The sequence below is a fragment of the Hoplias malabaricus genome, chromosome 1, assembly GCF_029633855.1.
Source record: "Hoplias malabaricus isolate fHopMal1 chromosome 1, fHopMal1.hap1, whole genome shotgun sequence".
NCBI classification, from domain to species: Eukaryota; Metazoa; Chordata; class Actinopteri; order Characiformes; family Erythrinidae; genus Hoplias; species Hoplias malabaricus.
Window position 1 is genome coordinate 23,671,529 of NC_089800.1, and position 22,038 is coordinate 23,693,566.

At 39.1% G+C, this 22,038-nt stretch overlaps 1 protein-coding gene across 7 annotated transcripts; it reads right to left on the bottom strand.

The window, feature by feature from the left end:
• Positions 1 to 4,851: 4,851 nt before the first annotated feature.
• Positions 4,852 to 15,967, bottom strand: LOC136686151 (sialoadhesin-like). 7 transcript variants are annotated; one of them, XM_066659749.1, is made up of 11 exons: positions 15,893 to 15,967; positions 15,757 to 15,800; positions 15,396 to 15,523; positions 14,986 to 15,123; positions 10,778 to 10,850; positions 10,144 to 10,527; positions 9,723 to 10,022; positions 7,704 to 7,810; positions 6,445 to 6,474; positions 5,865 to 5,900; positions 4,852 to 5,619 (listed from the first exon to the last, which is right to left on the bottom strand). In XM_066659749.1, the coding sequence occupies exons 5-9, from the start codon at positions 10,812 to 10,814 to the stop codon at positions 6,445 to 6,447; spliced, it is 858 nt and encodes a 285-aa protein (XP_066515846.1). In that variant the 5' UTR covers positions 10,815 to 10,850; positions 14,986 to 15,123; positions 15,396 to 15,523; positions 15,757 to 15,800; positions 15,893 to 15,967; the 3' UTR covers positions 4,852 to 5,619; positions 5,865 to 5,900. The 7 variants fall into 7 exon arrangements, with proteins under 7 accessions (XP_066515846.1, XP_066515838.1, XP_066515854.1 ...); XM_066659741.1 differs by having other exon boundaries at positions 14,986 to 15,128; XM_066659757.1 differs by lacking the exon at positions 14,986 to 15,123.
• Between the last annotated feature and the right edge of the window lie 6,071 nt (positions 15,968 to 22,038).

Genomic DNA, 22,038 nt, shown 5'->3' on the forward strand with positions numbered 1-22,038 from the left:
AACTACTGCCCGGTTGCACTTACCTCCATCCTCATGAAGTGCTTCGAGCGGCTAGTCATGCAACATATCAGGTCTTCCCTCCCCCCTTCCTTGGACCCCTACCAGTTTGCATATCAATCAAATTGTTTGACTGATGATGCTGTCTCCACTGCTCTCCATTCAGCCCTTACACCTGTCCTGTTTATATTGGTACTGTCACTTAAGCTCCTCATCAGACCTAACTGCGACTTTTTCAATATAACAGGTATGTACTTATTCACTTTATTTAGTTGTTATATGTTTATCTTGCACTTTGTCTACTCTGCCTTGTACATCCAGTACCCTACCTCATCCTATTATGATTATTTTGCACTATTGTTTACTCTGCCCTGTACATCCAGTATCCTACCTCCTTCTATTACGATTATCTTGCACTTTTGTTTTTCACTGCCTTGTACATACATTATCCTACCTCCAAATCAGGTTATTGTCTTCAGTCAGTGTCCCATTGTCTCATGTATGTCTATCAGTGAGCTGCTGGTATCGTATGTCCTGCATTTGTCTTCTGTTTGTTCATTTTATATATTTATATACCTAGCTTAGTTGAATTTAGTCTTTTTTTTGTTAAATGTTACTGCATCTTGGAGAGGAGAGTAATGTAATTTCAATCCTTTTTATGTCCTGTACATATGCAGAATTGACAATAAAACTCTCTTGACTTGACTTACATACAGTCTATGGGCCTGCCCTATAAAAGGGCCCCCACCTGTCACCTTCATTCTTTTCTTTCTTCTATTCAGACTATTCATTTGGCAGCTCCCTTGAGCAGCAAGATATCTGCCCTCAAGAGCTGGGAATTCCCATTTAGAATATCTTTGCCTGTGGATTCTTTTTGGACTGGGGTTCCCTCTGACTCTATTCCTTGAAGTGAGTATTGAGTCACACAGTGGCTTCCCTGTGCTTTGTTACTTCTGTATCCGAAAGGCTCATTGCTAACACTCCCCTGTGCACTTCAATCTGTTTGACTATGGGTCTTTTTGAATGCTAATGCATTGTTTGCCCCACATCTACTCTATTATTAGCTGGAGCTTTAACATGGTGGTGCCTTCCCCATGCTGAGTCTGAGGTTTTCCTGCCTCAGACTCCCACTTCTTCATGGCTTTTGTCTGACACAACTGCAATTTAATGCCACATTGTGTGCCCATCTTTCCTTGGTGTGGACCACCCTTAGATGGATATTGAGTTGCTCTCCCTCAAAATATCAGCCTTGCAGAGCTACTCACTTACTCTGAGGTAGGCTGCCTGTTACTTCACCTGTCTCTCAGTTTTAACTTAGTGCTATACATTGCTCACTCCAGAACTTACTCCACAACTTACTTTATAGTCAGGGTTCACACTAGGCACACATCATAGGACAACATTTTTCAGAGACACACTCTTTACCTGTAAAGGCAAAGGCACAGGCAGAGCCTGTTTGTGCCATTTCTGAGATCACACTCTGCTCCTCACCCTCACTGCAGAGCTCACCACATATTCAAGGCTCACATGGTGCAAATTTCAGGCTGCATACACACGTTCATATGTGCTCTGCATACTGGCATGTAACCCATTCCATACTTGGGCAACTGGCTAATATGCTCCCCTATATGAAAGCATGCGTTTTCAGACATCTGTGAACCTCCAGGCCTGTGTCAGAGAACTGGGGCTTGCAGTCATCTTAGAGCAAACATTAGAGCAACATTCAGTTGATTGGAATCGTTGTAGATTCCAGCCACATTGTCACCAAAGTTTGTAACAGATCTTCTGCAATTAGTTGCACCGATGCATTTGAAATGCTGTGTACATTTCAAACATTTTCTGCACCTCCAGGAAGCCTCACAGATGCAGCTCACATTCTGCCGCTCTGTCTAATGAATCTGAGTTTATCAGACCTGGATCTGTAACTATTCTATATAGCTAACGTCAGTGTAACTGTATCCTAGTTAATGTTGGGGGAACAACTGCCTTCAAAGTATGTGTCAAATTTGATTAATTTAGAGTTATCTTCATGGCAAACAAAACTGCTTTCCAAGGCACTGAATCATGAGACAACATGGGTAGAAAGGCATTTAGGTTGCTACCTTTAGTTTCTGTGACATTCTGTGATATGATGCAAAGACATTTACATGGATGTCTGATTATTTATAAAGTTGAAAGATTTCAGCCATTTTGCAAATTTTTTTTTATTATTTAACCAGCCTTCATAAGGCGAAGCAGAAAGTGTCGCAAAAGTGCAAAAACAAACAAACAAAAAAAAGTGCATCAAAATATTTTGCAAATGCGTAAAAATAAATCATCTTCAATAAACAATTTCAATGACCACAACAAATAACATATAAAATCAAGTATAGTATTTTAAATGTGAGTTATGCCATTGTTATGAGCAAGAATTCACAAGCTGTAAGTTGAAAGTTCAATGAGTAATTAACATATTTAGTAAATTTCCAGTGACTGAAAAGCAATATCCCTGGAAGAGTTCAAATGAACTAACTCCAGCTGACCACAGTCATGAAGTCTATTGTAAATTGTATATTTTCAGTGGTATATCTTTAGTTGCACCTGTACTTAACTTGAGGTTTAAACAATTCAAATCTTCATTCAGCACAGAACCTCATGATGAACTTAAATCATCACTGTCTCACACACATTAATGGAAAATTACAATGGAATAAATTCTTGGCTTTAGTTGGTTTAGTTTTTTTTTAAATGTCATGTCTGGATCTTTTTTATATCACTGGACAAGTTTATTTAATAGAAAGGACAACTGGCATTAACAAATTATGTTTTTAAAAAAAGCAGTTCCAGCAAGGCATTATTGTGAACCAAAAACCAGATACAACATACTTGGAATGTAAACACGGGTAGGAAAAAGAAAACACAAAGAACTGAACAGGATAAAACCGAGCAGAAACAAAAATCACTGTGAACTGTTTTGGAAATATACAAAGAAAATCATCTACCCACAAGACAAGACAAGGGAGCACTGAAAACAAGGCAAGTATGGGAGGTGTCATGGCAGTGCAGGGAGGACGAGGAGACGGACGTAAACGCAAGGAAGTTTTATTAAACACAGATAGAATTAAAATAAACACGGGTAGATACACGGAAACTAGACAAGACTAAACTATGAATTAACCAAAGACAGAAAGGAGACAGCCATGAACTGGGGGTAGATATGTGAGACACACAAAAAAGGAGTAACACACATCTACGCACAGAACACCAGACAAGGGAGCACTGAAACAAACCTAACAGAGGACTGGACTGGACTTGGCAGGGGAACAGGGACCATGACGTTTAAAGGGACAGACACGAACACCATGACAGGGACAGGAATCGAAACAAAAGCAGACACAGGTACAGGGATGATGACAGAGACAGGAACTATGACAGGGGCAGACATGGGAATTAACACAACTGGATGGTGCCCAGGACTGGCAAAAGTCTGTTGGGAAACCTGAGGTACCAGCCTGGGCACAGTTCTGGGAATCGTCCCCGAAGTCCATGGGGCCGACCTATGGACACGACCCGGAGCAGCCGGGGCCAGAGTCACGGGTTCAGAAACAGCCGAAGCCACAGTCACGGGAGCAGAAACGGCCGTAGCCACAGTCACAGGGGCAGAAACAGCCGTAGCCACAGTCACAGGGGCAGAAAGGCCGTAGAAACCTCCTTCTCTGGGGCATGTGCGGCTGAGGAAGCCGCCTTCTCTGGGGCATGTGCAGCTGCGGGAGTCGCCTTCACAGGGACTGGAGCGGCTGGGGGAGCCGCCTTCACGAGGACAGGCGCGGCTGGAGGCGCCGCTTTCACGAGGACAGGCGCGGCTGGAGGCGCCGCCTTCTCTGGATCCGTAGCGGCCTAGATTGCCGCCCTCGCTGGATCTGGAGTGTGAAGTCCTCTGGAATCGCCCTTGGAGACATGGGCTTGGGCTACTCGCACGGCACGTGCTGGAGCTGTTGAGGGTTCGAGAGGTCCAATGGGCGCATTCATGAGGAAATCCCAGATGTCCCCTGAACAAGGATCCTCACGAAATGCTCCCCTGTTAGCCTCACCTCCTTTGCTCTGAGGCTTGAGGCTAACAATATCAACCCTCAGCGCCCCCCAAACTTTTCCCCAGACTTGAGGGGGTAGTTCACTGGTGAGGGGGGGACTCCAGCATGCTGCTTCCGCCGACTCTGTTGTTTGCGGGGTGTGGAGGACACCTTAGCCTCCACTACAAACCCCACTGGAGTGCCAGGACCCGAACTGAAAGGAGTACGTCTAATTGCACACCGAGCAAACGGATTTCTCGCTACGTCCATAGTGTGGGTCTGGTGTTCTGTCTCTGTCATGGCAGTGCAGGGAGGACGAGGAGACGGACGTAAACGCAAGGAAGTTTTATTAAACACAGATAGAATCAAAATAAACACGGGTAGATACACGGAAACTAGACAAGACTAAATTATGAATTAACCAAAGACAGAAAGGAGACAGCCATGAACTGGGGGTAGATATGTGAGACACACAAAAAAGGAGTAACACACATCTACGCACACAACACCAGACAAGGGAGCACTGCAGCAAAGGGACTATATAAGAACAAGGCAAACGAGGAACACCTGGAGACAATAACGAGACAGAGGCAGGACTAAGGTGGGGCTAGGGTGGAACCAGGGCGGAGATAGGGACAACAACAAACAGACATAGCCACATGGCGGGGGAAAACAAACAAGATTGGGCCAGGATATGACAGGAGGAGAGACAAGGGAGGAGACAGGAACCAAAATAAAACCATGAGCTAAAGAGGTACAAAAAACACATGACATAAAAGAAAACATAAAAACAGAGCAGGTGTCAACTCATACACTTTATTAAAAAATATGTTGTTGCAAATCTTTTATAATAAAATACCATCAATAATCTTTCAGGTTAACATAGCTAATTATTTTCATTTTACCAGTAACATCAATATATCAATAAAAAATATCAGTAGAGTGCAGTCTGCCATTGGTTATATGTGTGTGCAGTTATCTCTGAGAGAATTTTATTTGTCAAACAAATACAAAACATTTCCAGTTCTGGTTTAAGCGATTATTGGAGGAATACACTGCAGTAAAGAAAATCAAAACAGGTTACACTTCAGTTGTTGATAATAGTTGTAAGCGGATTTGTACTATATGAATATGCTATATAAGTAAATATTAGTGTTACTGGCTTTAGATATTGACGCTCATTAAAATCATTCAAAAAAAATTATTTTGCCTTTCATAGGAATTTCACCTCCATCACCATGTACGTCCATGTAAGTTGAAGTCATCTTTATAATTCAGAAAATCAAAAAGATTCAGAAAAAGAAATCAGAAAAATCAACACAACATTCAGTGCTGTCAATCACTAGAGCACTACACTGGTAGATGTACACACCCATAAACAGGACAAAACACTGAAATGTTTAAACTGATCTCTTCAAAACACATGGTAGTGCTGAGAGAAAAAATAGCATTTAGTGTTACTAAATACTGATGAATATGTGAGGGGAATCATGTTTTCACCATTAAAAACAAAATGGATTTAAAAGTTTATTATATTCATATAATATATATTCCTATAGTATATTTTTGTCCCCTACAATAATATTTACAAATGGAAACAAACATACAACCAGAGAGAGAGAGAGAGAGAGAGAGAGAGAGAGAGAGAGAGAGAGAAGATGGTTAACTTAATTCATAATAGTTTATGTATGGTATTTAAAAAAAAAACAAGCCCTAATTTGAGGTATACACCACAGCCTCATTCCTTTATTAATTATTTGTATATATTTGATTGCATTAAATTAAGCCATTTTGTCTCTTTTAAGGAACATCCTCTACCTCTTGGATGACAGAATGTGGGTTCCAGATGCTGCACTATGAAAACAAAATATAAACATATTACTCTCTTTACAGGAAAAGCAAAAAAATCTTTTGTTCAATTTTTATGTAAATAATCTGAACAAGCAGCTGGTCTTTACAATATGTAAATGATGGACCTGGAATGATTCATAATTAAAAATGTAATTGTAGTAATTGGAGCTTCATTTGTGACCATTCATATGTGCTACAATGTCATTCTGAAAGCTGGGGGCTATGAAGCTCTCTTGCACAGGTGCATATATGACAACAGCGTGGAAACACACCAGGTAATGGACCTTTATACAATATTTTCCCAACAGTGTCAACCTACCAATAGAGCTTTTGAAGAATTCCCCATTTCTGGGTTTTTTTCTTCTATTAAAGCAAATACGATAATAAGTAAATAAGTGTGCAACATTTGCTTATAACTGTATATGTTACTGTTAAAATATTTATTAAAACAGGATTGAAAATATGAGGTAAATCCACAAGATATACTATATTAGAATTTATATTAGAATTGAGAGTTTTTAAGCTGTTAAATTAACCCAGTACTTACTTATACTCCACTGACAGGTCTGGATTCCTTCTGTGAAATCAAAATAATTTTTGTTGGAATTAGGATGCCAAAACAAGCAAAATTTAAACAAACACACACACACACACACACACACACACACACACACACACACACACACAAATTTGCACGAAAATTGTTACAAATCACTTCTTTCGTAAATATCCAGATTTATCAATATGTTCGTTGTATGAATACCATAATCTCCGCCCATGAATTTCAAATGACTGCCTTTTAAGGAAGCGCTCGTTCTGAGGAACAGTAAAAAGCCTTTAAAATCTCCACAAAAAGCAAAAGTAAACAAATATTCTTAGAGGAATCCAATTTTATTTAAGTGCATTCAAATCTGCACTTTTTAGTTTCATTCTTTGTATATTTTTTACTCACTTATGGGAAATAAAATGGGAAAGTTACATAATACTGTGCAGAAGTTTTTGGCAAATAAGAAAATTTGATTTAAGAAGCTATTATCTGAACAGTAAGAGTTTATGTGCTCAAATAAATATAAAAACAAATCAATTTATTAGTTATTTTCTGTGTGTTAATGAATTGGTTTAACCTTTAACTTCTATCTTTTATTTGAGGTTATCATAAACTATAAGTGTGATTTCACAAATCCATATGATCAAGGAGAACATCTGGAAACCAACACAGATACTTTTAGAAAAGTATATTTTGTATTTATAAATATATACAATTGTATATAATCACCACTCTTATTTAGAGGATACATTATTTAAAATAATGGTCATTTTAGGGGCCTAAGACATTTGCACAGTGCTCTACAGTGTAGTCTATAGCAGTGATAATTAAATCTAATCTATAAAATTGGCTCCATAATGATCTCCTTTTAAAAAACAAAGCCCATTTAAAAAATTATATGCTTGTAATTAATGTACAGTAACCCCCAAGCAGCTGGTTTAACCCATTTCAGTTACAGTATATATTTTTTGTAGTTTATGGCAATGGAAAAGGCATATGACAATTTAATATCATCTGGAAAATCTTTTCATCTTGGAAAATATTTTGATTAAAAAATAAATCTGCATGATAACTCACAAACACATAAATACATAGATAAATACATAAATAAAACATGTTGTTTGCATTTTCTTATGTTCTTCACCATCTGAAGGCATCCTGGAATTTAATGAACAATAATGAAAATAGTATTACCGCCCACAGTAGGAGCTTAATAACATGTTTACATTATTAAAATAAACAAAAACTTGCCGCCTTACCCTTTTCCTGTAAATTACAACTCCAGCTACGGCACAAAGAAGCAGACATATAAACAGAGGTGTGAGGACATAGAGTCCTATGGTCTCCATTCTCAGCTCCTCGTACCCTGAAAGAGAGTAAATGAATGTGAAAAACTGATAAATTTCTCATACACAGCTCCTCCGCCTGCAATGGAGATGATTTGGCAAATTTTTCATGGGTGCAATCCACATACTCAGCTCTTACAAATGTGGCAACATTTAAAAGGGAAATTAACAGGCTTTCCAACGGTATAAGATTTATTGCAAAGGAGTATTGATACAACAAAGAAATAATTTCCTTACTTTTTGTGTTATGTTTATATATATTTATACTTATATTTATGATATTTGATTATTCATCATGTTCAAGGAATTCTTATTTGATAAGAGATGTTGAAATTGTTCCTATTGCCTGAGATCAAAAGAATATGGGTAACATTTTAATGTCTGATTCTTGACAGTTTATTAACAATTAACAAGCAGTAAATTACCAATTAACAAAGAGTTAATAGTTACATTTAAAATCAGCAATATTTGTAAGAGATTTTACAAACGTGATATAAATATATTTATATAATGCTTTGGATACTGGTAACTTACCAGACATTCAGAGTAACCACTTTACTACAATTTTAAAACTTTTGCAAGATGCAAGGAATATTCACTATTACTGTAGATGCCAAGGAGTATATTGTGTGTTTACGGCAGTTTCTCTACATGTTCACGTGGGTTTTCTCCCAGTGCTCCGGTTTCCTCTCACGCTCCAAAAACACAAAAAAGTGTCCATAGGTGTGAGTGAGTGTGGGGCGCCCTGTGAAGGACTGGCGCCCCCTCCAGCGTGAGTTTCTGCCTTGCACACAGTGATTCTGGGTAGGCTCTGCACCTAGCTGCCCTGAACTGGATAAGCGTTTACAGACAATGAATTAATTAATTCTATGAATTATGAATTATTCTAGGGTCAACATGCCATATAAAGATATTTGAGGTCTGCTTGCAACTAAAGTATTACAATGCTAAAATATTTAGGACATCAGTAAATAAACAGTTAATAATCTATTTAAAAATGTTAAAAATACATTGTATGAACATTTCATTTTACACATTTGTAAGTGTTTACACCTAAAATGTTACAATTAAGTAATAGTAAAATAAAAAAATTGACCTTAAAATAAAGTGTGGGGTTAATAATAAAAATAATAGAAAATAATTAAAAAGCTGGAATTCTGGAAAATGTTTAATACACCTTAGTAATTGATTAATAATGTGGTAATGAGAAGCCGGTGATTTACCAATTACTGACATTAGAAATTAATGACTGCTTCACAAGGGCATTAGCCTCAAGCAACTACATTTTTCATCTGTGTTAAATTTATTATCTTAACTTTCATTAACTTACTATACAATTTCTCTAGTGCTGTATATTACTTCTATAATAATCTTTAATACTTATTTGGATATGTAATAATAACGTGTGTATTCATTTGTTGAAAACTGGACAAAAAGTGTGTTGTATTGTATGTGTAAACATTGTCATTTTTAGTTTGAGTGTTCAAATATGTAAATTGACATTATTTCAAACACTAGATAGCAAAGTAAAATGTCAGGTTAATTTACCCTCGTTTCAGACCTGTGGTAAATAATCATAATCTCAGTTCAATAATCACTGAATTGTCTTTTAAGTTCTTGATTTGACATCATATACAAAGTACTAGACATTAACTATGTGCAGCTTGAATAAATAAGAAAAATCATAGTGGAATCACTAAATAGAAGGCTTAAGAAAAGTTCTTACTTACGTAATTTTAATGTTGATCGAGCTTCCACTTTATCAAATCTAATTTATTTGAGAACAGTGTGGCCATTTTTTTTAACAGTGTGCAAACAAATGGTGAAAATGAGCACATTAGAAAGCACTTGTTGATGTTCTTTGCTTTTCCAGAGTCAATAAAATTCATATTTAAAAATTCAGAAATGTACAAGTTCAGAAAAGCCACTTACACTTTCCAGTATGTTCTTTGGTAGCTGAAGCTGAGAGACCACCAGGATGATTAACAATACAATCAAATCTCTGATTGTCAGACTTCAGAATGCCTTTCCGTATGAGTGTGATTTTCCACTTGCCATCACCAATGTCATCGTCTTCAAATTTGTCACTGGTTCCTTCTTTATTTTCTATCCCACTCAAAGTCAGAGTAGGTTTGTTGGCAGGGCAGGTGTGGGAGGTGCTGCACTGAACTGTGATAGTTTCTCCAATTTGACTACCTCCAAAACTGTGAATACTGGGCCTTTCAGCTGATGCTGCAACAGTTCAAAATTAACATCATGGAGAAAGAAAGACACTGGTCAAATGTAGTTCAGTATTGTACAGTTAATGAAGAGACCTGTTTGAGAAGCAAGAGAATACACATGAGATTCTTACTTTTAATTAAAATTGTACTTGTAACATCATAGAAATGGTAAGTACTCGATCCAACATGTTCTGGGTCTATCCAGGTGTATATTTTTTCTTCATGATGGGACTGATCAAGGTCCTTAATCAGCAGGCTGCATTTATTTGGTTCTTTACTCAAATATAAACTGGTTTTTCCTCTGAATTTTCCAATTACCTTTTCAGGGAACAAACCGTCATAAACTAAAGGGTAGCCTCGACTAACATATTGATACCACACTATTCGATCAGGGTTTGTAGGTGGAGAGTAAGAGTAAGAGAATGAACATGGTATGACAAGGCAGGAACCATGTAGGCCTTGAATGTTCCTTGGCATGTTGACAGACCACGCCCAGGTCACACTGAACAGGACACCTGTACACCAGAAAAAATAAAATTGTGTTATTGAGAATTCTTTACAAACTGTAAATTCTATATTTTTTTGTATTTCCTGATGCATCTAAGACTCTGTACAGCATTATATTTTAGTGAAACAGTATTAAGTGAATTGTTTAAAGAAAAAGTTTTAGGAATCCATTTCTCTTTTTGGAGTTTTTTTTTCATTTTTAAGAAAACTGTGGTATTGATACAATAAAGTACAAGAGAAATATCATAAAACACTGACCGTTTAAAATTAAATGCAGTAGCAGAAGTCTGGCCATGTTCTTGAATGCGGCCTAGCTGAACTGAATATAGAACTGACAAAAAAGCAAATAAAAGAGAGAGAAATTTATTTGATTATTTTAATATAATTTTGCAATTAATTCAATGTATCATATCTGTTTCTTTAGTTATTTCAGCTAGTATTCCAGATTACACTGCAATAATCACAATAACTATAACTGTATTTCAATAAATTAGAATAACAGTTCATTTATTTCAGTAAGTCATTACCAAAACTGAAGCTCGCATAGATGCATTACAAACAGAGTGATCTATTTCAATCGTGTATTTCTTTTAATGCTGATGATTATGGCTTACAATGGAATCCCAATGAAAACCCAACAATCACTATCTCCGAAGATTAGAATAATCAACACAAAACACCTGCAAATGTTTCCTAAGCCTTTAAAATGGCCCCTTAGTCTGATTCAGTAGGCTAAAAAATCACGAGGAAGACTGCTGACTTGACAGCTGTCCAGAACATGACACCCTCCTGCTGTAACCAAGCAAGTTGATTGGATGGAAAAAGTGTAGTAGAAAAAGGTGCACAAGTAACAGAGACAACCTGTTTGGAGTATCAGTCAGAACAGTGGAGTGTTAGTGGTGATTTCAGTCTTTAACTGGGATTCAGCAAATAAAATAGTAGGCACGTCTACACACCAGCACAATCATTCATTCATTCATTATCTGTAACCGCTTATCCAATTTAGGGTCGCGGGGGGTCCAGAGCCCACCTGGAATCATTGGGCGCAAGGCGGGAATACACCCTGGAGGGGGCGCCAGTCCTTCACAGGGCCCAGCACAATCATTCAACACTAATTCACAGGCTCGGGTTGTAGATTAGAGATGGGAAGTTATGATGAGAGTAATTAAGTAAGGAGAATGAGAAGTATGGTCTGAGATTGAAAACAAAACACACATTCTAGTAATTATTCTCAAACTAGAATGCTAATCATTCAAAGGCAGTACAATAACCATTTAGTTTATCCAATAATGTCCTCTAGTGGGGAAATATGGTAGTTCACTTCTATTATTACATACAATGTTCTAGAACATTCAAAAGTCATTCAACACAGAGCTAAAAATGTTTACTGTCAAACAAAACCACAAACATCACAAACTTTGCAATTAACCGTTCAATCCACCCTAATATTGCATGAAACCTTACTAAAGAGGAGAAATAGTTTAATGCAGTTAACTTCTGCAATCTCCACCAAGAAAGATTAGTAATGGCAAACACTGTATTATTATCTACTTTATATAAATAATTATAATTGTAATTGTAATTATTCAACTTACATTGGGTGAAGCATGCATATGAGTAAAAGCCTGATATAAAATGATTATGATAAAAAGGTTGACACTGTGCTGGATTAAAATTATTTACTAATCTTATTTATAAAGAATTACAAAAAGAACCTAATGAAGGAAAAAAATGTAAATTGGACTGTGAATGGAAAAGTGCTAAAATGTTGAATTCTGTCTAAAAATCTGTTTAATCACCAGCAGCCCGTCCAGAAAATGATGTGCAATCACTAGTGGACCACCAACTTTTCCCTCAGTGGGACAACAGCAGTCTGCCATCTCCTTCCTATCAGGGAAGTTACATGTACCCCAATGTCTCTTCTCCAACTAACTGTGCAGGTCAATATGGCAGAATCTGCAGCTTCTAGTTATGAAGGTAGGCGGTCCTTAAAGAGCTAGGCCTCCAAGAGCAGTCTTTCCAACAGCAGCCTTGAAAAGACTGTGCAGAAAATGCCATTCAAAATTTTGGGGAGATTTAGAAAGAGTGGACAGCTGCTGGGGTCTGTGCTTCTAGAGCTATCATGCACAGATGTATCAAGGACATGGGCCACAACTGTGGTGTTCCTTGTGTCAAGCCACTCATGACCCAGAGACAACGCCAGAAGCGTCTCACATGGGCCAAGGAGAAAAAGCAGTGGCTGTTGCTCAATGCCCAAAGTGTCTTGTAAATGTTGCATTTCATTTGGAAATCAAGGCCCCAGAGACTGCAGGAAGAGTGGAGAGGTACAATCCAAGTTGCTTGAGTCTAGTGTGAAGTTTCCACAATCAGTGCTGGTTTTGGGAGCCATGTCATCTGCTGGTGTTGGTCCACTGTGTTGTATTCAGTCCAAAGTCAGCACAGCCATCTACCAGGACATTTTAGAGCACTTCATTTTCCAGCAGGAGTTGGCAAGTGTCCACACTGCCAAATGTACCAATACCTGGTTTAATAACCACAGCGTCACTGTTTGATTGGCCAGCAAACTCACCTGACCTAAACCCCTTAGAGAATCTATGAGGTATTGTCAAGAGGAAGATGACAGACAAAGCAACCTGAGCTTCCATAACACCTCAGCAGTGACACATTGCACATTGGTGCACTAATCAATGCAAAAGGAGCCCTAACCAAGTATTGAGTGAATATACTGTGCATGTTTTGCAGTAGGCCAACATTTCTGTATTTAAAATCATTTTTTAAATTGGTCTTATATATTATTCTAATTTTCTGAGATAATGACTTTTTGATTTTCATTGGCTGTAAGTCATAATCATTAACATAAAAAGAAATAAATGCTTGAAATAGATCACTCTGTTTGTAATGAATCTATATAATGAGTTTCACTTTTTTAAGTGAATTACTGAAATAAATGAAATTATTATTTTATATTATATATTTTTTATAATATTTATATTTATAAATGATTTTATTATTATCATGAAAATTGTAAATTAAAAGCAGCTGATATTAAAATAATAAGCTGTTTATAAATACTTTGAAAAGCTTAAACTTTCCCTTAAAATGTGTCTGCCCTAACATCAATTTACATAGCAAAACAACACTAAACATCCATGACTGATCTTTAACTTATCAGATTGGCTCCTTCCACTCATAATATTTGGATAAATTAATTAAAACAATTCATTCATTCATTATCTGTAACCGCTTATCCAGTTCAGGGTCGCGGTGGGTCCAAAGCCTACCTGGAATCATTGGGCGCAAGGCGGGAATACACCCTGGAGGGGTCACCAGTCCTTCACAGGGCAACACACACACCTACGGACACTTTTGTGTCTCCAATCCACCTACCAACGTGTGTTTATGGACTGTGGGAGGAAACCGGAGCACCCGGAGGAAACCCACGCCGACACAGGGAGAACACTCATCAAAACCATGTAAAAGGCAAAATAAGCTCTTAAACAAAGTCCTGCTTTCAGTGTCACACCTGACTGATTGTAAAATCACGGGTGGTGGTTTGTAGCTTGTCTAATTTCCTGGGCTCTTCTACCAGAAATTAATGGTTCAGGCAAAATGCGTGAAAAGTCAGAGAGGAAGGAAGGATTCACAATACCATCACATAAATTTGTTATGTCCTGGTGTACTGATATAAAAACAATAGTGGTGACCATAAAATGATTAAAATTAATACTGGTTAATGGAAAAATTATTAGTAACTTCAGTGTTGGTGGCAGTGGGTGGGAAGCCAATCCAAGGCATGAAGCAGTGGATGGCAGGTGAGCAAGGCATCAGAGGTGAATAGCAGGAACAGTCTGTCCTCCCTGGTGAACAGACAATTTCTCAGAAAATGGAACAATATGTGGTTAGTTTTGGTTTTCTTTTTGGGCTGCATATGAAATTAACATTGTGTTATGAGTCTGCAGAGACAGAAAGAAATATCCTTTGACCAACATCAGGGTCGGAGACACCAGTGGTCAGTGTTACATCGTGTCATGCGGGGGGTTCCACAAGCTATAAAGGTAAATTTTGAACCTTGTAAGATGCCACTGTCCCGATCATAATCTGGAAGATTTCATAGTTGTGGAACTGGCTAAAATGTGCTGCTGAAATGTGGAAGTTTATCTGTCTTTAACCATTTTATCTTTAGTTTGACTTAGTTCGAGTTTTAACTTATATAACCACAAGGAGATACAATGTGTTTTTATCTCACATTTCTAGTGCCCTGCTATTGAGAAGCATCTGCAGCCTGTAGGAAAGCCCATATCTACCCTTCCCCCACCCCCATCCATGTACATCATAGCTGACAAGAGTAGTTTAAAACTTTAAATTTAGTATTTATGAGATCATCCGTTGTGCCTATTAAGGGGAGCAAGTTATTAACTGAATCAAGAAAAACAAGTGAATGAAAGGTACATTTATACGATACAAACCAAACAGAGCACAGCCTAAAAATGAAGGGGCGGTGGACATGGCGAGGTTTGGTATTGGTGGAGTTGGAAGTGGGCGAAATGAGTTTCCGCAGGCAGCAGACAGACATAATTGACAGCTGTGGACGTGACCGGAGGCACCTTTTCTGGACACAGAATTAAGGAGAGACCGAAAATGAAAGTTCACTACGACCGAAAGCAAGCCCAGTAGAGGCACCAAAATGAAAACTCGTGAGATGAGTTCATGTGAAATGTTTTCATCTTCAGCATGGTGATTAAACTTAATTGAAAACATTATCTGCAAGATTTAATATAATATTTCCTCGTGAAATTACAGAACAAAATGCTGTTTTAAAAGAGGCACATCGAAACGTCATGACACTTATTGGTTTAAATGGATCCGCTGTGAGCACCTGCACTTCTGGCATCAGCTCTATCAGTTCAAGAGTTATGTGTAGAAACACTGTCCGAGGAGAACTTTCCACCGCTGCACCGCAGCTCCGGCAGAGGAACGCAACTCCAAACAGGAACGAGGCACCCTCTGTGGAGAAGGGCAGAGGCGGGCGGGAGACAAATAAAACTTTTAAGCTGAACCTGTAGTTACTCCTTCCACCGTCCAAATAAACCACAGTGAGTTCGGGTTCTTTCTTTTCGCCCCCGGAGCCCGTGTGCTGAACCTAAATACACAGCTTCCAGCAGAGTTCGCAGTGTGAGCTCGTTCTCAACGTAAAAAAATATTAAAATATTAATAAATATAAATAAATATATTCTTACCTCCCTTAATGACACTTAGTAAACTGTGTCAATTTCAGGACCCCCTGTTACAAAAGGGACGAAAAAGGCAATCATCTGTTCTCCTTGAATTCATTGCTAAAACGTAGTGTAATAGACTTAAATGAACATTTTTTACCTTAAAATGACAGCTTCAAACCGATCGCAACGCGACGCTCCTCCGACATGTAACACTTAGAATAGCGCCTCTCACTGCTGGGTCTTACGGAAAGTACCTTTCTTAATTACGTCGGGAAATTTTCCAACACTGCCGGAAACAGGCACGATCAGGATCTTTAGGAGGCATTCCTGGTAAACAGCAGACACAGAAGGACCACCAGCTCTAACTAAAATATTGTTTGCATTAAATTATACAAAAAACTAAATACATGACCATAAAATGCTATATTAAGATTGTAAATGTATTCATCATATGTAGTCCATAGCTGGGCTATTTATTTCCTGTCCTAGAGGGCTGGTGTCCAACACAGTTTGATGATTTTCATGGTCAAACACAACAGGATCAACTCCTCTATTAATTGCTGAGTTTAAATGGGTCTATTTAAGTAGATAAATTCCCAACAATGCTGGACACAGACTCTTCCCCTGAGGGCAAGTAGAAAGAGGGTAAAGTTGGAGGTCCACTAGTGTTTTGCACAGCATTTTCTGGGTGGACCTCTGGTGATTAAACAGAATTTTAGACAAAATGCCACATTTTAGCACTTTTCCATTCACAGTCAAATTTACATTTTTTCCTTCATTAGGTTCTTTTTGTTATTCTTTATAAATAAGATTAATAAATAATTTTAATCCAGCACAGTGTCAACATTTTTATCATAATCATTTTATATCAGGCTTATACTCATTATTATATCTCTCATAGTCCGATGGTGGTCTACAGTCAGTGGTGTGCCAGACTTTTTATGCCAGTGGGCTGATATATGCTTGCTCTCTGGGTCAGGAGCGGCGGGCAGCCATCCCCGTCACCCAGGAAGCATTTGGGGGTTCTATCTGCTGATATTTTACTGTAAACCATTGTGCTAAAGTGTAAAAGCATCACAGTATGGGACCTAGTCATTTTCAAGTGATACATTACTGTATTCGTTCTACTGTAAGCCCTGAAAGTAACTGACCACACACATACAGACACATTAAAATGTGTAATTCAACATATTCAGAAACAAATGTATTTACTTTTGTACCCACATAAGTGTGGGTACTGGAGCACAGCAAGTTTTCCAAATTAATAGTAATTAATAATAAACGGGTGACATCTGACTTTGCACGGTATAGTAGATAAAACATTTTAAAAAGGTTTGCCTGCATTTTTCTGCAAGTACGTTTGATAACAAAATCAAATGTAAATGAGCCAGACAATTCATATATATGAAAATATTAATATTTACTATTATTGAGACATGTTTCAGAAAGAATGTAATGAAAATTTTGAGTGAGCTTGAAAGGGCACCATCATTTTTTATTCATTGAAATGATGGAGTATGTCCTAGCTCAGGCAACACCACAGACACTTGTGAACATGGCCGTTGTCATCGAAGGAGCAGTGGTTATGGAAAGTTTTTTCATTTCACCACATTCTTCATTATGCTTTTTGGACTGTTGTATGCACTGAACTTGTACACAACATGGCATTTATAAGAACACAACAACCAGAGAACAAAATTTATTACCAGAATCAATGTCAAATGCTAAAACGTGAGTTAATCTGGTTAAGGCCATTATGTCTGTACTGGGAAAACCGAGATAGATTCTTCTTGTAGCTAGGTAAACGCTTGTGAACTGTGCTGTAAAGCATCACGCAGTTCTCATGAGAGATCTCCATCTCATGGTTCTGAACTTGCATGGCCAGGTTTTTAGAGGTGAAGGGCTGGGAGCTGTGAGAAGCATTATTCTCCTATTACAGGTTGGAAGAGCCTCACCTTTTTTGCCTCAGTTACTGAACAGTGAGCCAGGGTTTGCAGCTGCCAGTTTTAGCCAGATTAGCTCACTTATAAACATTAGATATCAATTCTGGTAATAAGTGCTTTTCTGCCTGGTTTATAGAATAGTAATTCATATTTAAATATGTGTTATACAGTTGAACCAGAATTCTTTGATGATATAAGTAGAAGTTCAATGAGTAATTAGAATATTTAGCATATTACCACTGATTGAAAATCATCAACTTGAGATAAAAAAGAACACTGGAAGAGTTAAAATGAACAGACTGCTATTTGCATACTGCTGATGACATAGATTGTGTAGCCACTGAATTTCTAATAATGTTGAATCTCTTCATTTTAATCAGTTTGTTTCAGGTGCCACTCATACAGGTGGTCATACTTTGGACCTTGTTTTTGCTTTGGGGTTATATGCAGTTGCAAGAAAAAGTATGTGAACCTTTTGGAATTTCAGGGTTTTCTGCATATATTTGTTATAAAATGTGATCTGATCTTCATCCAAGTCAAGGGTCCTGACAAATATGTCTAAAATAATAACCCAAAGAAAAACATGATCTTCCCAGTCTTTACTAAACACCCTTATTCTACATTCAAAGTGGAAAAAGTAAGTGAACCCATGGGATTAATAGCCGGTTGACCCTCCCTTGGCAGCAGTAACCTCAACCAGGTGCTTCCTGTAGCTGTAGATCAGACCTGCACATCGGTCAGGAGGAATTTTTTCCGATTCTTCTTGGCAGAACTGCTTTATTTCTGACATATTCCTTAGATGCCACATGTGTACAGCTCTCTTCAAGTGAATCTATAGCATCTTTATAGGGTTGAGATCTGGGCTCTGACTTGGCCGCTGCAAATGGCGGATTTAGTTTTTAATGAGCCATTCTGCTGTGAACTTGCTCCAGTGTTTTGGGTCATTATCCTGTTGCATCAACCAACATCTATAGAGTTTCAGCTGATGTACAGCCATGCACACATTATCCTGTAGATATTTTTTTATACACTTGGGAATTCCTCTTCCCCTCAGTGATTGTAAGGTGGCAGGACCTGGTGCAGAAAAGCAGTTTCAAATCATGATTTTCCCTCCATCATACTTTATGGTTGGGATGATATTTTCATGGTGATGTGCAGTGCTTTTTTTATGACAGATGCAATGCTGCATGTTCTTTCCAAATAGTTAAATCTAAAATTAATCAGTCCAGAAAACTTTTTGCCAGTATCATTGCGGATTATCTGTGTGGTCTTTTGCAAACTTCAAGCATGCAGCAATGTACTTAGTAAGCAATGGCTTCCTTCGTGGTGTCCTGCCATAGACACCCTACTTGTTTAATATTTTCATAACTGTAGACTCATGAACACAGATGTGAGCCTGTACCAGTGACTCCTTTAAATCCTTGGCTGTCACTCTGGGTTTTTTCTTGACCGTATTGATGAGTCTCTGTTGGGCTTTTGGGGTCATTTTGATTGGGCACCCACTAGTTGGCAGAGTAGCCACAGTCCCAAATCGTCTCCATTTGTAGATTGTTTTCCTTACTGCAGACTTGTGAATATTTAAAGTCTTTAAAAATCATGTTTTAACCTTTTCCAGCTTTATTTAAATCAACAATTTTTGATTGTAGATCCTCTGAAAGCAATTCTTGGTGAGGCATGGCTCACATATGCATATACACCTTGTGCAAAGCAATCTTAAAAAGTTTGAGTGGATCTTATCAGTCAAAGTAGCTCTAGTCCACACCTCCAAACTCCCAAGGGTTCACATACTTTATCCACTAGCACTATGTGTTTTTTAATGGGTTCACCTCGACACACAATATGGGCTCTGGAACCAATCTCCTTGAGCGGGGCTGGATGGTCTTTCACACTGGAGTCCTGCGTAAGGCAGGAGTGGGCTTACTCATAGCCCCCCGGCTTAGCACCTGTACATTGGGGTTTACCCCAGTGGACGAGAGGGTTATTTCCCTGCACCTTCGGGTTGGGGAAAGGGCTCTGACTGTTGTTTGTGCTTATGCACCGAACAGCAGTTCAGAGTACCATGCCTTCTTGGGGACTCTAGAGGGGGTGCTGGAGAACACTCATTCAGGGGACTCCATTGTTCTGCTGGGGGACTTCAACGCTTGTGGGTAATGACAGTGTGACCTGGAGGGGCGTGATTGGGAGGAACGGCCCCGCTGATCTGAACCCGAGTGGTGTTCAGTTATTGGATTTCTGTGCTCGTCATAGTTTGTCCATTACGAACACCATGTTCGAGCATAAGGGTGTCCACAAGTACACCTGGCATCAGGATACCCTAGGCCGCGTTTCGATGATCAACTTTATAGTCGTATCATCGGATCTGTGGCCATATGTTCTAGACACTTGGTTGAAGAGAGGCGCTGAGCTGTCAACTAATCACCACCTTGTGGTGAGTTGGATCAGATGGCGGGGGAGGATGCCGGACAGACCTGGCAGGCCCAAACATGTGCTGAGGGTTTGGTGGGAACATTTGGCAGAGGAACCTGTCAGAAAGATCTTTAACTCCCACATCCAACAAAGCTTCGAGTGCATCCTGGGGGAGGCTGTTGACATTGAGTCTGAGTGGACCATGTTCCAGACCTCCATTGTTGAGGCGGCTGAATGGAGCTGTGGCAGCAAGGTTGTCGGTGCCTGTCGGCATGGCAATCTGAAGAAAGAGTCCTATTGAGCCTGGTTTGCTCGTCTATCACTGGGGCTGAGGTGGCCGAGGTGGTAGGGAAACTCCTTGGCGGTAGGGCTCCGGGGGTGGATGAAGTTCGCCCCGGGTTCCTCAAGGCTCTGGATGTCGTGGGGCTGTCCTGGCTGACACGTCTTTGCAAAATCGCTTGGACATCAGGGGGATCGGAGGGTGTGTTCCAACTATAGGGGATCACACTCCTCAGCCTCCCCGGTAAGGTCTATGAGGGGGTACTGGAGAAGAGGGTCCGACTGATAGTTGAACCTCGGATCAAGGAGGATCAATGCGGATTCCGCCCCAGTCGTGGAACACAGGACCAGCTCTTTACCCTCGCTAGGATCCTGGAGGGTGCATGGGAGTTTGCTCAACCAGTCTACATGTGTTTTGTGGATCTGGAGAAGGCATTCGACTGTGTCCCTCAGGGTATTCTGTGGGGGGTATTCTGTACGGAGTATGGGGTACTGGGCTCTTTGCTATGAGCCATCCAGTCCCTGTATAAACAGAGCAGGAGTCTGGTTCGTATGGCTGGCAGTAAGTTGGAGTCCGTCAGGGCTGCCCGTTGTCACCGGTTCTGTTCATAATTTTTATGGACAGAATTTCTTGGCGTAGCCAAGTGGCTGAAGGTGTCCGGTTTGGTGGTTTCAGGATTCCATGTCTGCTTTTTGCGGATGATGTGTTCTTGTTGGCTTCATCGAGCCAGGACCTCTTGCTGGACCAGTTTGCAGCCGAGTGTGAAGCGGTAGGGATGAGGATCAGCACCTCGCCTCGGTATACCCCAACGCCTCAGTATACCACCGGAGGAGCTGGAGGCCGTGGCTGGGGAGAGAGAGGTCTGGGTTTCTTTGCTCCGACTGCTTCCCCCACGACCCGGATCCGGATAAGCAGTGGATAATGGATGGATGGATGGATATATTTGTCAGTATCTTTGATTTTGATGAGGATCAGATCACATTTTTTGACAAATGTATGCAGAAAATCATGCAATTCCAAATGGTTCACATACTTTTTCTTACAACTGTATTGATCAAATCTGCTGTGAAGACCTTTTGATAAGTTATTAAAGATGTATATTTTTAGTCTTTCTGGTAATACTGACCCTCTCTGCCCAAAAAAAAAAAAAGTGTCCCATACTCGTATTATCACCCATAATTCGGTCAACCATTTCTCAGCACGATTCTGTTGTGACTTTAAGGTAAATTGTAATGATGTTGAGTTTTTAATACAATCTTTTAATGAGTATAGTTCTGTGTTACTGGAGAAAGTGGTACCTTTAAAGGTCAGGTCTTAGTGATAAAGTTCAGTGATAAAGTTCAGTGATAAAGGTCTGTGGATGACAGATGAGGTTTGTTCTTTGAGACAGCAGTGTCGAAGGTCTGAGAGATTATGGAAGCCTACTGGGTTAGAAGTGAATCACCTGTACCTTAAATATCTTTGTTGTTTTAATGCTTTATTAAAAGAGGCTAGGTCTGCTTAATTTACTAATTTAACTTCACTTTCTAAAAGAAATCCTGAGATTTTATTAAATGCTAATAATATTGTTTCAACACCACGTGCAACATTGCCATGATTTTCTGTCAATGATTGCAATAGGCTTCTTTAATTTTTTGTTGACAAGGTCATGGCCATTAGGTCCAGTATTAAACC

Coding starts and splice junctions, on each gene's coding strand:
- LOC136686151 (XM_066659776.1), bottom strand. CDS start 10,814: ATGGCCAGACTTCTGCTACTGCATTTAATTTTAAACG. Junction 10,023..10,143: donor AAGTACAATTTTAATTAAAA/GTAAGAATCTCA, acceptor GAACTGTTGCAG/CATCAGCTGAAAGGCCCAGT. Junction 7,811..9,722: donor CAAAGAACATACTGGAAAGT/GTAAGTGGCTTT, acceptor ACTCTCTTTCAG/GGTACGAGGAGCTGAGAATG.